Source organism: Canis lupus, chromosome 2 (assembly GCF_011100685.1).
Source record: "Canis lupus familiaris isolate Mischka breed German Shepherd chromosome 2, alternate assembly UU_Cfam_GSD_1.0, whole genome shotgun sequence".
Classification (NCBI taxonomy): domain Eukaryota; kingdom Metazoa; phylum Chordata; class Mammalia; order Carnivora; family Canidae; genus Canis; species Canis lupus.
In genome coordinates, this window is record NC_049223.1 from 55,785,015 (window position 1) to 55,799,454 (window position 14,440).

General features: G+C 45.2%; 1 protein-coding gene across 11 annotated transcripts in view; it reads left to right on the forward strand.

Annotated features, from left to right (window-relative positions):
* ARHGEF28 (Rho guanine nucleotide exchange factor 28) overlaps window positions 1-14,440 on the forward strand; it is a 289,077-nt gene that overhangs the window by 127,252 nt on the left and 147,385 nt on the right. For all 11 annotated transcript variants that reach the window (XM_038530837.1, XM_038530833.1, XM_038530838.1 and 8 more), the window contains exon 5: window positions 13,950-14,133. In XM_038530837.1, the coding sequence (XP_038386765.1) occupies window positions 13,950-14,133 (184 nt within the window). The remainder of the gene's footprint in view (window positions 1-13,949; window positions 14,134-14,440) is intronic.

Consider the following 14,440-nt stretch of genomic DNA (forward strand, 5'->3'; position numbering starts at 1 on the left):
GGGAAAACAATTCTAGTGTCATCGTCATTGAGAATCTATGTTTTGGAGCTAGGGTCAAATCCTGACCCTGCTGCTAGGAGGCATCCTGGGCAAGAACCCTTCAGTTCTTATGTCATAAGAGTTTTGGTTTCTGAAAAGAAGCATTATAGTACCCACCCCACTGGCTTGTAATGATTACATTAGGTAATATAGAGTGAATCTTCTATAACAGTATCTGAATATACTTAGTTCTCAGTAAAAGTTAACTTCCATGTGTGTATGTGAATGGATTTCCATATATAGAGCATGTTGTATGTACATATGTAGAATGCAAATTACATTTGCTCTGGACAAATGAGGCTACAAAGGATAAAATCTTGGGATTGTAAACCATTTCTTGAAAATCTCTAGGAAATTCTCTAGGCTTTCTCTTAGAATAATTTACAGTGCCTAGACCTATAATGGTACTTACTGACTACATCACTTTTCATATGGGTGGAGTTAATACCCTTTTTTCTTTTGGCTCCTCTGAGTGGGTGAATTCCACTACCTTATCTTAAAGTTTGCTGATCCTTTTTCCTATTTGATCTAGTCTTCTGCTGAAACTTTGTAGTGAATTTTCATTTCACTTATTATATTCTTGAGCTCTATGATTTCTGGTTGGTAGTTGGTTGTATTTTCTAATTTTTTGTTGTTGTTGTTGTTGAAATCATCACTGTGTCCACACATTGGTTTCCTAACATCAGAGAGGATCTTTGTGATGTTATTTCGAACTCTGTTTTGGATAAATCACTTATCTCCATTAAGATTGATTTCTGGAAATTTTCGTATTCTTTTGTTTGGAATCTCTTCTCCTTTTCTACATTTTCTTTCACTCTTTGTGTTGGTTTCTGCACATTGGATGAAGAGACAACTCTCCCAGTCTTGACTGACTGGTCTTCCGTGATGAACCTTGGTCAGCCTAGCCCAAATTCCTATTTGCTTCCCAAACTTTCGTGATTGCCCAAGTTGCTATCTTTATTCTTAGTGGCCCCCAGTAGTTGAGGGTGTGCCAAATCCCATCAGTGTCCTGTAGGGGAGGATCTCCGTCACCACCCAGATGCAGGCTGATAAAGTCTACCCTCAGTCATGAGCTGGAACAGTGTGCAGTCAAATCCCTTGCAGGAAAAGAATAGGAGATGGGCATTTTTTGTTTGTTTGTTTGTTTGCTTCCACTGTGCTGAACCCTAGGGAGATAGTTACAGTAAGGGTTTCCGTGTACACCCATTAACAACTACTTCTTCATCCTTTACAGTCCTGCGGGACTCATGAATACATTGGCTGTCAGAGCTAAAGCAGTCTGAGGAGCTGTCCCTCAGGTGGCAGCTGTAAAATCTGGGATGCCAGATGTGTGTACAGGCTGCTTCCAGAGAGATGCCAGTGACCTGGATTTATTGTTGGAATGAACCAAAGCAAGAAGGTGGGGGGAATTGCCCACTGGCTCTCTTGAGGTCCAGGGAGGATCATCAGTCAGCTGCTACATGCATGCCAATTAGTAAATGGACCCTGCAGTTTATGAAGTATGCAGTCAAATCCCTTCCAGGGAAAGACCGGGAGATGTGTCTTTCTGCCGGTTCCTCTATGCCAAGCCCTCAGGGGATAGTTATGGTGAGTGTTCATCTGCCTGTTAAGAACTACTTCTTTGCTGTAGTCCCGTAGGATTCTTGGATGCAAGCCCCGCTGGCTTCCTCAGCTAGATGGAGGCTTTCAAAGTTGGGGTGCTAGATTTGATCCAAACATTTCATTCCTCAGGGAGAAGCTGGGAACAGGGGTTCCCTCCTGATTGGATGGTGCTGTGCCAGGGGTAGAGTTGATGGTGAGTGTGTCTCAGCTTTTTGTACCCATGCTGATATGGGTGTTTCCACATTCACATAGTTGCTGGATTTCCTCAAAGAGAATTGTTGGGTGTGTAGCTCTACATTGGGCAATTCTACGGGAGCAGGAGAGTTCAGGAGTCTCCAATGTCAACAACCTGGTCCTTTTTCAATTTAGTAGAATTTTCATTTGAGCAGTTTAGGATCTTGTAAATGCTCGATGCATCCTCTCCTAATGAACCTATTTTATTAGTGCTGCTTATCTGCAAGGTAGAGAAATAATACCAGACTAAGAAACAGTGGCCTGTGGCCCACTGGAGTTCATTGTGTGTTAAGTAATAGTGGCATCGTAAGTGGAAAACAGTTTCTTTCCTAGTAATTATTTCTAATACTTTTTCAGAAACTATTGAAAGCTTCACCATTTGCACTTAAAAATTATTTGGGTTTATTTATTTATGCTTTTTGTGGGGTAAATGGATGTGCTGAATGGGGATTACTTGACGTCTGTAATGACTCTTGGAAAAGTCTGTTGGAAGCCTTACCTGGGAAGCGGGACTGTGTTTCCTTGCTTTTTGCATTTTGTAATACTTTACTTTTTGCCGTTTCAATCAATGAGCTTTATCAGGAAGGCCTGAGATCCTGGAGAAGGGCCAGGCTGAACAGAGTATTGTGTGTCATAAAGAAAAGCAGAGATTTTTCTTGGCCCTGTTTCTTACCCATCATTACTCACAATGCAACTTTATGTTCTAGGGAAGGAAATATCTCTGGTTTTATTTAATTTTGTGACATAAATAAAATTGGATTTCTGTTTCATAAAATTAAACCCAGTTCTTTGAAATAGCTTTCATGATAAAAAGCTTTTTGCAGAATGTCACGACCCCATATTTACAGTAAAACTTGGAGTAGAGTACTATATCCAATAAAATGTCACAATTTATCTTTTTCTTTGAGTACTTTAGTACTCAACTAAGTTTTTTTTAAATAAAGAGTGTTATTTCTCAGAGATTGACATAATTTTGACAAATTAACTGGAATAAGGTATTTTGTTTCATTTCCTTGGTGCTCAGATAACTTGTGGGTTAGTCTTCCCTTCCTGCTCAACCAGGTTACTTTATTTGTGCTCCCAGAAGGTTGACATGGCTGGCAAGCACCAGGCTTGCCATGTCCAGCGGGAAGGCTACCATTTGAGTAAAGATCCCAAAGGGACAACAAATACCATCTCAGAGGATTGATGGCATTGCCTTTAGGAACATAATAGCTCCTATCCCCACCTGTGGATTAAGTAGAGGTGGTCCTGGTTAAGCATTTTCATAGAAGAAAAATAAGCTTACTTATATTTTAAAAAAAACAAACTCATAAAGACTATCTCTCTCGGCATATATTTACATTTACAAACCAGTATTTAGCAACAATTTATGTATTTAAGACCTTTTTTCCCTACGTAATTTTTTTTTTTTAAAGATTTTATTCATTTACTCATGAGAGACACAGAGAGAGGCAGAGACACAGCAGAGGGAGAAGCAGGCTCCCCATGGGGAGCCGGATGCAGGACTTGATCCCAGGACCCAGGGTCACGACCTGAGCCGAAGGCAGACGTTCAACTGCTGAGCCCCCAGGCGTCCCTGCTTGAGTAAATTATCACAAAAAGTGAATTTGGATTTTTCTATAGTTCTCTATGCAAAATAGTTCACATGTTTAGAAGTCTCCTTAGAAGCACAAAATTTTAATTATGGAAAAGGTGGAATTCTTATAACAGTTATGAAAACACAACACAGTCTTTTTTGGCCAGCTTTATTGAGACAGAGTTACCCTACAACATTGTGTAACTTTAAGGTGTGAGGGGTGTTGATTTGATCCACTTAGACACTGCAGAATGATTACCGCTGAGCATTAGGTAACAACTCCATCCTGTTACATAAGTACCATTTCCTTTTAAGAAAAGTGACACCATGGAATGAATCTGCAGGGCATACATAATACAATTTTTAAATAAAGAAAGAAAATGTTATCTGGTAGTTTTAAAGAGTTAAATGTTACTCCTTGCCTTTATCGTTGATTCTGTGAATGGAAGAGATTTTGAGGGTAAGCCGGCTGAGCTTGTGAAATGTCTCTGCAGGGCTGTCTTGGGCATAAACACAGCCACTGTATTCAGGGAGCCAGCTTTTCTTTCTGGAGCTGTCTCCCGAAAAGTAATGGGTGGAACTGATAGGACCCACTGAAAGTGGCTTAGATAATTTATTGATTTTTCCAAGATGAGAATTGTTGAGAATCAAGAAATTTGAGAAGTGTATTAGTTGCAGAGTACACGTGGCAAGGGCAAGTCCAAGCAGTACCGGCCTGAGCAAAAACAAGTCCCACTGTGATTAATGTTGACTTACAGGAAAAGTGGAAGCCTCGTCAGGGACCACCAGTTAAATGCATGCAGGTCTCACTGTTACTAAGAAAGGTGGTTAGCATGATGCTCTATTTTATTAATAAGATCTTCATACATTAGTTCCCCTGGAAGGAGGATCTTTGCTTTTCTACACTTTACAACTCACGGGGGGAGAAGGGAAAAGGTGCAGAAGGCCAAAAGGACTTTGGAAGGGATTTTATAAAAGTGGAGGTCATTTGGCAACGTTAAACTATGCTTTGTTTAGTGTTACCTTAAGGAATTTAAAGGGTGGTTACATTGCCCCCCCCCCCTTTTTTTTTTTTTTAAATCTTGGGAAAAGCCATTAAGTGATATACAGGACAGCTCGTAACTAAAGACGAAGTGGGAACTGCCGATTTTCTGCAGCATCTACCAGCAGAAGGAAGTGTGTGGGCCTGCAGTGTTTGCCATGGGGAAATCCCTGTTGTCCTCTCTTTGAATAGAGGAAAGAGAACAGTGACCAGTAACCAGCAAGACTTAACACTTGAGATACATAGAGCTCTGCTGGGGTTTTTGTCCTTGAGTAGGATTTGCTAGTTGTAGAGATAGAAAAATAATAATAATAATAAAGGCTCAGGGGCATATGCCCTGTTGGTTGGCCTCCACTCGTGGTCCCAGCCTGATTAGCCAGGGGATGGCATATGGACTTACGCAAATGCCTTGCTGTCTCACTGCCTGGGAAATGTCAGCTTAGTTTCTCTGGCCCAAAGCTTTTTACCGGACAGCAGCTTGAAACAACATCAGCTGGTGTCCCACTGGCTGGTGGGAGACTCAGAAAGGACAGATTTATTACAAAATGCAGGCTTTCCGTTTGAAAAAGATGGAGGAGTGTAGAAATTAGTGCATGACAGGCACCAACTAACTCTGAGGTTTTAAGTGGTTTTCTTGGAAACCTTGACATTTTTCAAGCAGCTATGTACACGCTCAATATTACTCTCAGCCTCCTGTTACTTCTGATAGTATCTCACGGAACAAACCTCGCCACACTTGGCTTTTCTGACATTTTAGGCTGGAATTCTGTTCCTTCGGTTGCTAAGGTAACCCGGTGTGTGAAGGCTAGTGGTGGAGAGAATGGTTTTTAGAATCGGTTTCAGGTTAAATCCATAGCATTGCTGCACATTACTTAGAACGCGTACACAAACATGCATCATTTGTGACGTTTTAAGTCTTTAAAAAAGTTTTCTCTGTCTTCCATCCCCCATTTTTTTTAGACTTTCTTTTTAAGGAGTGGGTTTCCTGGCAATAAAGAATTTAATATGAAATTGAACTCTCAAGGAAAAGGAACCCCCCATCAAATAAGCTGAATTCACTTGTCAGTTAAACTCTTATTAACTGCATTCTCTGTTGAAGATATTACATTTTAAAGATGAGGAGGCAGCTTAAAGTTCTCCTTAAAAAAATCGGTTTCGTACTTAGATCTGGCACCTATGGCCCTTCAACTGCAATTCAGAATTAAATATTTATTCTCAAATCAGAGATAGAGCAGAGGGTTGTGTTCAGGTTACTTTGGCCCTCTCTTAGAGTTTTCAAGGAAGAAAAATGTAAGTGGAAAGTACTATTATTATTTTTTCAAACAGCCTACCCTAATGTGCTTCCGGAAGCATTCAGGACAGGGGAAGGTTTTGGAATTTCCCTCTGGGTGGCCACGTCCCGCTCCTGCGCCTTTCCTCTGGAAACCCCTCAAACGCTGCGCGATGCATATGACAGTTTTTGCCTGCACTTGGGGGACTAACGTTGAATTTGAAAATGACCGTATCCAAGGATCCTATTAATGCTGAAGGCAAAAAACTAAAATGCTTTTTTTTCCCATAGACTTCAGAGTATCTAAATCTCGAGAAGCCCCAGTAGCTCATTTTTGCTTTTGTTTCCCTTGCCTTCGGGGACATGTCTAGCCAGATGCTCTGCGGCCGGGGTCAGGCGCCCCGAGTGCCGAGCAGGGGTTGCCTGGCTCTGGGGAGGTGCTGAACGCCGCCGCTGAAACAGACAATGTGCTAGATGTTGTCTAACTGAATTTATTTTATTATTATTTTTTTAAATAAATTTATTTTTTATTGGTGTTCAATTTGCCAACATATAGAATAACACCCAGTGCTCATCCCATCGTGTCCCCCTCAGTGCCCGTCACCCAGTCACCCCCACCCCCTTCCCACCTCCCTTTCCACCACCCCTAGTTCATTTCCCAGAGTTCTAACTGAATTTAAATTTAAAAAAAATGAAAAAGAGTATTTGACTGCTGGCAACTACCTTGTATTGCTTTATTTAAAAAAAAAAAAAGAATAATTGGCTTTAAAACAAGTGGTGCTTGCGGGTTAAAGGCTGGTGGTGCAGGGGACGCGAGGGAGAGCCCCAGGGAGGGTGGGCCGTGAGGCCGCCGAGGGCTGAGAGTTCTTAGGGCCCAGGCAGCCCGAGTCCTCGGGCGCTGCTCTGCACCACGTGGCCCCAGCGAACATTCAAAGGCCTTGTCTTGACTCCAGAATGTGCACCATTGTCTGAGCGTGAGCCTCTGAGGGTGGAACTGCCCCCTCAGATCTTTTATGATCCTGTCCCAGGTTCTGGTTCATAGTGATTCCCACATAGCTGCTTTCTCTGCCCTCCAGTTGTAGCTGCCGCAGCTTTTGCCTTGCAGGTTTTCATGAGACAGTGCGTGTGTGTAGCCACACATCAGGCTGACGCATGCAGACTCAGGTGACCCTGGGCCCCTACGACTGGTGTGGCTTAGCTCCCTCTGTTTGGTTTCCTCGCTCTCATTCTGTTGCCTTGTCTTTCCTGCCCTCCTTGCTTTTTCCTCACCTTGTACATAATTATTTCTTTGCCTGTAAGAATTTGAGCTCTGGGGGTGCAAAGGTCTGGGTTCCGATCCCTGATGCTCCCGGTAGTGCCTGAGTGAATCTGGGCAACTGCGTGATAGTGTCAAGGCTCAGTTTCTGCCCCTGTGAAACGGGGATAATCCTAGGCCTTCACTCCTGCAGTGGCTGCCAGGATCAAACAAAGTAACACTTGCAAGTTGCCTAATAAATGTTAGATGGAAGCAAGGAGTATAAAGTCCTTACGGTCACTGGCACCTGATAAGAATGAAATAACAAAGGTGATGGTGGTGGTTCGTTCCTTTGCTTTCATTCATATGTGACAGCTGCCCACCTAGACTTCAGGTGAACATTTTCCAACCTCTCCACCCTCAACCTCATTCCAGGTAGGGGGCAGTTTAACCACTGGTCTCCTGTTTGGTTTATCTGGTTGACCTTCCTTCTCTGTGCTCACCAGAACATCCTTTCCTAGGTGTGGACTTTGCGCTGAAGGACGGGATAACACTTCCCACCAGAGCTGAGTGTTTCTCAGTCTAGCCCTTTGGACCCAGGGCTCAGGCTTCCAGGATAAGGGCAGTGAGTGGGTCCTGCCCACCTGTAGGTGAGAAGTCGGTGTCCTGCTTGTGCTTCCGTTCAGACTCTAGAGCAGAGATTGCTAAGGTTGCCAAGATAGGACGAGTCTACACTTTCTCTGCTTGCCAATGATAAAACGAGACTGCAACGTATTTTCATTCTCTCCCAAACAGAATAGGGTTAGTTGGGAGGATGTCTGGCAGTTCCACAGGTTCCCGCATGGTGCGAGAGGGGAAAGGATGCTCAGTGCGTAGTAGGCTGTCAGCAAATACCAAATGAATGAATGAATGAATGAATGGTGAACACAAACAGGAGCTTGAAGAAATCTGAGCAAACGGTTTAAAACAAACCTAGTGCACAGACTGGGAAGTAGGTGTGGCATAATCGTTGCTTTTGGCACCTAATGGCCGCCTGGTGCCTGAGGCTCGGCTGCAGCACACGCGTCCTGGAGGCACATCTGGTGTCTTAGATGCGATTGTGGTGCCTCCTGATCAGGCAGCTGCCTGCCTTAAATGATGCCGTTAAATCACAACCAGAGGGAAAGCCCTTTGGAGTAGATCACGTCTCTATTTAGTGGCAGTTGTGCTTTCTGTATGGAAGACGTCAGACCAGTGTCTACTGCTGAGAACGCCCCGGCCCCGGTACTGGCCTGCATAGTTCTCGACAACCCTGTGTCGTGCGATGCCTGCATTATGCCCCCTGACATTCCCGGGTCATGCGTGGGCCGGGAGGGTAACACTTCACATCAGGCACCACGAAATCGAAGAATTAAGGGGTCTTCCCACAGCTGCGTTTCTGTACGTGTTCAAATCCGGATCTTCCAACTCACCTCTGTGCTCTACAGCGTTGTGTCTGGGCTCTCGTGTGCTCTCCTGAGGCTCACGTTGCATAATGCAGTCTGGACAGGGCCCCAGGGAGTGAGGGCCAGAAATTGGACTGCCTCCTTTGGCTTCTGATAAGGACTTTTTAGTGTTCCAGCCGCGTTACCACCGGATCCACAAGGTAACATAGAGTATAAGCCACCTGGAGGAGAAACAGACCCCCGAAGTGCGTTCCAGAGTTGTCTATCGTGGTATGAATCCCATGGAACATGCGGAGTCACCGTTTTCCCAGATTTGCAGCGAGGGGTGGGAATCTGAGCGTCTCCAACATATCTGATTCAGAAAAGCTAAGCCCCACCCTTAAGCTTGCAACTCCGCTTCGTCTCCCTTTGCCTCGATGATCCAGCCGTGCCTGCCCTGTTGGTTCTGTTTCCTTATCTTTCCTACAAACCTGTTTGTATTTGCAGTTCCTGTTCTGGACCCAACAACCTTGCATATTCTATGTGAAAGGGTGATTTTTTTTTTTTTATATATAAACACTCGGATTAGACCACTTAAAGATACCATCACCCATGACTTCTCCTCCCATTTCGTGGAGACTCCTCAATAGGAGATCGTATGTGATGCTCATGCCAAATACTCTTTTGTGCCCTGTAACGTTTTGGCAATATATATATTTTTTTCATTCTCTTTACTTTTTTGCTCAACATTTTGGCATAAAATCTGTAAATTTTCAGGTCATGATACGTTGATGGCGGTTGTAGGTCCAATAGTTTCGTGATTTCTGTTCATATTCTTTGTGTCTAAGCCTAGAGCTGTAACTCGTCAGGCAGTGGGTTCACAGACCAGGCGTTCATTCCAAACAAAAATGGGCTGGCATGATGCTCTTCAAAGACAAGGGACCTTGTCTCCCTTTGTGTCCACAGGGCCTGGCAGGTAGTACTCAGTCCTCGTGTCTTCCTGTGTTTGTCTACTGGATGTCTCAGGTGCAAACCTTGAGATTGCCATAAATACTTATGTGGTTTGGAAACGAGAGGACAACTTATTTTCATGATTTGGATGCATGTGAATTAAATATATTTTGTTCCTGAACTTAAGGTGTTGAGTACATTTCCATGGCTGCTCTTGGGACTTGTGAAACGTTAGTAAACTCTGGAACGTGGAAGTACTTCTGAATTAAATTGTATTGGAAAGTATTTGCTTCTAGGTTTTTGTTCCTCTCGTATCTATCTTTAGTACTTTGCTTACAACCTTTGAGGATGTATCTTGGTTTGGGGGCAAGTATTGTAGATTAAAAATGACGTGGAGGAGCCACAAGCTTTTTTTTTTTTTTTTTAGTTATTGTTCATTGGTGAAATTTTTAGCTAATAGATCATAGGAGGTGATAGGGAAGACATAAAAAGGCAGCATAGGTAGGGATTTTGTTAAGTACTTAGTGAAAGTAGGAGATCTTAACCCTGATATTATAATTGGAATCACTTGGGAATCTTTTAAATGTTTTTTTATTTATGATAGTCACAGAAAGAGAAAGAGAGAGAGAGGCAGAGACATAGGCAGAGGGAGAAGCAGGCTCCATGCACCGGGAGCCTGATGTGGGATTTGATCCCGGGTCTCCCGGATTGCGCCCTGGGCCAAAGGCAGGCACCAAACTGCTGCGCCACCCAGGGATCCCACTTGGGAATCTTTTAGAAAAAGAAATTAATGCCTGCCCTAGAAATTCTGTTTTCATTTTCTGGGGAAGATCTTTTTTTTTTTTTTTTAATTTATTTTATTATTATTGTAATTTTTTTAAATTTTTAAAATCTAAATTCAATTTGGCAGCATACAGTAAACACCCAGGGCCCATCCCATCACATGCCCGTCACCCACTCACCCCATCTGCCCACCCTCCTCCCCTTCTGCAGCTCTGTGTTCGCTTCTGGGGGGTCCTTAGACACGGCTCTGCGTGTCGGGGGGAGACCTGTGGGCCTACAGGACCCAGGGCAGCTCCGGTCCCCTCCTCCCCGGCGTGGCCCCTCTGTTCCGGGGATGCCGCTGACTTTACAGTAGCCGTGGCCTTGCTTCCCCTTCAGATGCTTCTGCCTACGTGGTCCTGATCCTGAACAGCGTGCTGTGGGTTTCACTCGGCGAGGTCCCGCGGTGATGGAGATGCGCTCTGTGTGCTCTCCCGTGGCCCCCCGACAGCATCAGGGTTCTTGGGGGGTTTCTGTGTTAGCCCGTGGCTGTGGTTCACGTACCGGCAGCGGCCACGGCACTGCTTCGCGTGGCCTCCGCCTCCCTGCGCCTCCGTGGCTGTCGGGGCCGGGCCTCCCGGGCTCGGCGGGCACCTGGGCTCGCAGCTCGTGGAGGCCGCTGTGTCATTCTGGGGCCCAGGGCTTCGATGGACCCCTTAGTCTTCCACTGCCCGCAGCCCTGGTGCCCGGCGGGGTGCCCGACGTCACCCCTGCTCCGCTGTCCGTGGCGGGGTGGCTGGGCCAGCTGTGCCCGTGGCGCCTCCGGACGTCTGCCACGAGGACGGTGAGCGTCCTTCTGTTCCAGGCACAGTAGTCGCAGAGCTGCTGGCCCTGGCCAAGCGGGAGGAGACCTATTTATTTGGTTAAAAACACCTTTTAAGCACCCACCCCGCTGCTGCCAGATTGTATGACCCCCTTTTCACAGCTTGTTTTCCTGACTGCTGTTAACAATCTGAAACTCTATAACAAGTGGAATTATTTATATATGTCACCGTGTTTCCTATTTCAGGCTCTTCGCCTGGTTCTGGGCTCCGAGCTTCCGAGCGGAATGAGAAAGCTGTGAGGTCCCCCAGTAGTCTTGTCTTAAAAGGGGATGCAAGAGGTTTAGATGTTCCCTTTTGGCTTTTTTTTTTTCTTGAAAGAAAATTGTGTCCCATGTAACCATGCGGTACGTCTTACCAAGGGGAGATTGGGGTGACTTAGCAATTCCATTCTGGGGTGGCTGGTTGTGACCTCATGCGGACATACATGTTGGGGAGTGTCCTTGTGCCTCTGTGTTTGTTATGTTACCTGATCTTAGCCAGTCTCTTCCTGTTATTATTTAAGAAAGAAAAAAAATGGAAATGTTCTCAAACATGCCATGTTTGGAATTTGTTAAGAATTGAAAACCCTACCTTCCAATAAAATGAGTTTAAAGGTCAAAAACTTAAAGGATAAAAGAAAAATGAGTTTGTCAGTAGCCTTTGAAGATAACAAGCCTGTTAAGCAGATATCTGGCAGGTGTGTGCACTGCTTCATTTTTAGATGTTTTGGGATTCCAGATGTCACTTTACAGGCGGAGGGGGACTGTGCCGAGTCACACAGGTCAGAGAGCAAATGCACAGCCAAGTCCGTGGTATTTCGCTGCAAGGGCTCATTTACATATTTGAAACATAAGACTTTACCTTCTTAATCTGGGTAAAGAAATAGTATGAACCACTGAGAATGTAAATGCATTTGTGCAGCGGGACATTTCCTTGTTATCGTTTCCAGTTTGAGTGTTGCTGGAGGCTGGCTCCCCACGTAGCACCCCATGGCCTGCTGGCAAGACGAAAACCGAGCTGCCTGCGTGGGCTGGTATGGGAGATGGCCTCGTGGAGCCCCAGCAGCCCTTTCAAGGGGCGGGGCAGGATTGGGGTGGAATGAGAACTTGAAGCTTGGTTTAATGATGTTCTTCTAATGCAAAGGAGGGGTGGTGGGCAGGGCAGGAGTTGGATTAGGGTTGGATAGGGATCACCGGGTCCTAAAGATTGGTTTTAGAGCTTAAACTGATGCTTTTTGCAGAAGAGTTGATGGGTCTTGAAGGATGGATGAGCACAGAATCATTTGTGCAGGGAAGAGTCTCCTGGAGTAGGAAAGTCACGCTAATGAAGACCATGGGAAAGTCAAGTCCTGTTAATGCAGATGACCAGTTGTGTGGAGGACTGGCTAGTTTTTGCCATCAGTGTCCAAACTCTGTGAGAGTACATCGTTTCTGCTCACAGATTTTAGTTGAAGTATCAGAGGTGGAACCAACAATGATCGAGGCTCCAAATAGCAGCTGTCGTCATATCCCTAAAGCTAACTTTCATGGGGACTCATCAGGGAAAGAGCCCCCTTGCTCATATATTCATTCATTCATTCATTCATTCATTCATTCATTCATTCATTCAATATGCAGATATTTCCAGTTGCATACAGGTGCCGGGTGCTGTGGGGTAGAAGACAGTCCCACCTCTCTGGCTTTTCCTGCAGTGCGATGCGGGATGCTCTGGATGTCTCTCCCGTTATGGCTGTAGCCAGTAGCCTTATTTAACTTGCAGTTCACATTCTCATTGCACGTGGATCCTGAGTGTTCGGATTCTCAGGTTTAGATAAGGCTTGTTGTAAGGTGTGTCTTGGTGTCTAGGGAGTTCGTGGGCCTACCTTTTTTGTTAATGTAAGCAAATCTATTCTTTCCTTCTATTTTCATATTTGAGTATTGCAGTAGAAATATTTCCAGTGTAATATTTATCCTGAGCCAGTTGGGTTCCAGGCACTGAGCACTGGGGTAGAAATACAGGTGTGCAAACTCCATACAGATAAGGCAATTTGAATACACCCAAATACTGGAGATTTTAACAGTTGCCATTCAGTTCCACAGATACTGGATGACTTCGGTTTGTCAGATACTGTGATAGGTGTGGAGAATAATACAACCCCTCAGCCTGTACAGTGATAAGACTGCGTAATGGAAAGCCGCAAACACCGCAGGGAAAACTCAGACACACAGATGAGCCAAGAGCCCTTTGCCGTCTGAAGAGGCATAGGCTGAGTTTTTTAAGCAGAGCACTAGGGCGGCTTTGCCAGCAGTGATGGAATCCCAGGACCTAGGAGATGTGCCAGAGCACCTCTGTGAAGTATGAGAACCACCATATTCTCAAGTTTTCTGGACATGCGAAACCCATTTCTGTCCTCGCTTCTCATCAGGGGAGGAGCATCTCTGAGGATGGAGAGTGGGAACAGGGACTCCTTTATGGTTGTGGCCTTCATACTGCCCACCTGAAGTAGCAGCATCCCCTCAAAGGACAGCTGGGTGTGTTTCTACACGATGGTGTGCACCTAGACTAGTTTTCCCCGAATGACTTGACTGCACAAGTGGAAGGTGATGTCAGTGTGCCCTGGGCGGGTGGAAACAGCAGCACACCAGCGATGGAGCGGACCTGGCTCCAGCACCCACCGGCTACCTTGGACGAATCACTCGGCCTGTCCACATCAGTAAAATGGGGGCACCTGGATGGTTCAGTCAGTTGTGTGTCTCTTGATCTCAGTTCAGGTCTTGATCTCGGGGTTATGAGTTCAAGCCCCGTGTTGGGCTTCACACTGGGCAGGGAGCCTACTTAAAAAAAATTAAGGTGTTGTTCGGATTAGATGCTTTTGATGATTCCTTCCAGTTCTGACATTCTTATTATGTCTAAATAGATGGTATTGTAGATAAAACCTAGACGACAGAGTTTGTAAATGAAGGAACTAATACCATTTGTCTTTCTTTTCAGTTTCTTTATGCAGAGAGTCTCTTCTACACCTGGCTATGAGATGGGGCCTGCCTAAGCTCTCTCATTTCCTCTTGTGCCTCCCTGGGGGAGTTCAGGCTTTGTCTTTACCCAATGAAGAAGGTGCCACACCATTAGACTTGGCTTTACGTGCCGGACACTCCAAGCTGGTTGAAGACATCACAAAGTGAGTTTAGCTACTCGATTGATTTTCTCTCTCTCTCTCTGTCTCTCTTTTTTAAGACTGTATTTATTTATTAATGAGAGACAGAGAGAGGGGCAAAGACACAGGCAGAGGGAGAAGCAGGCTCCTCGAAAGGAACCCAATGTGGGACTCGATCCCAGGACCCCGGGGTCACAGCCTGGGCTGAAGGCAGATGCTCAACCGCTGAGCCACCCAGGCGTCCCTAGATTGATTCTCTCTTGATCTGTTTCTATAAAGTGACCATAGAAGAGTGGAAATAACCAGACCACAAGCTAATAACGGTTTATGT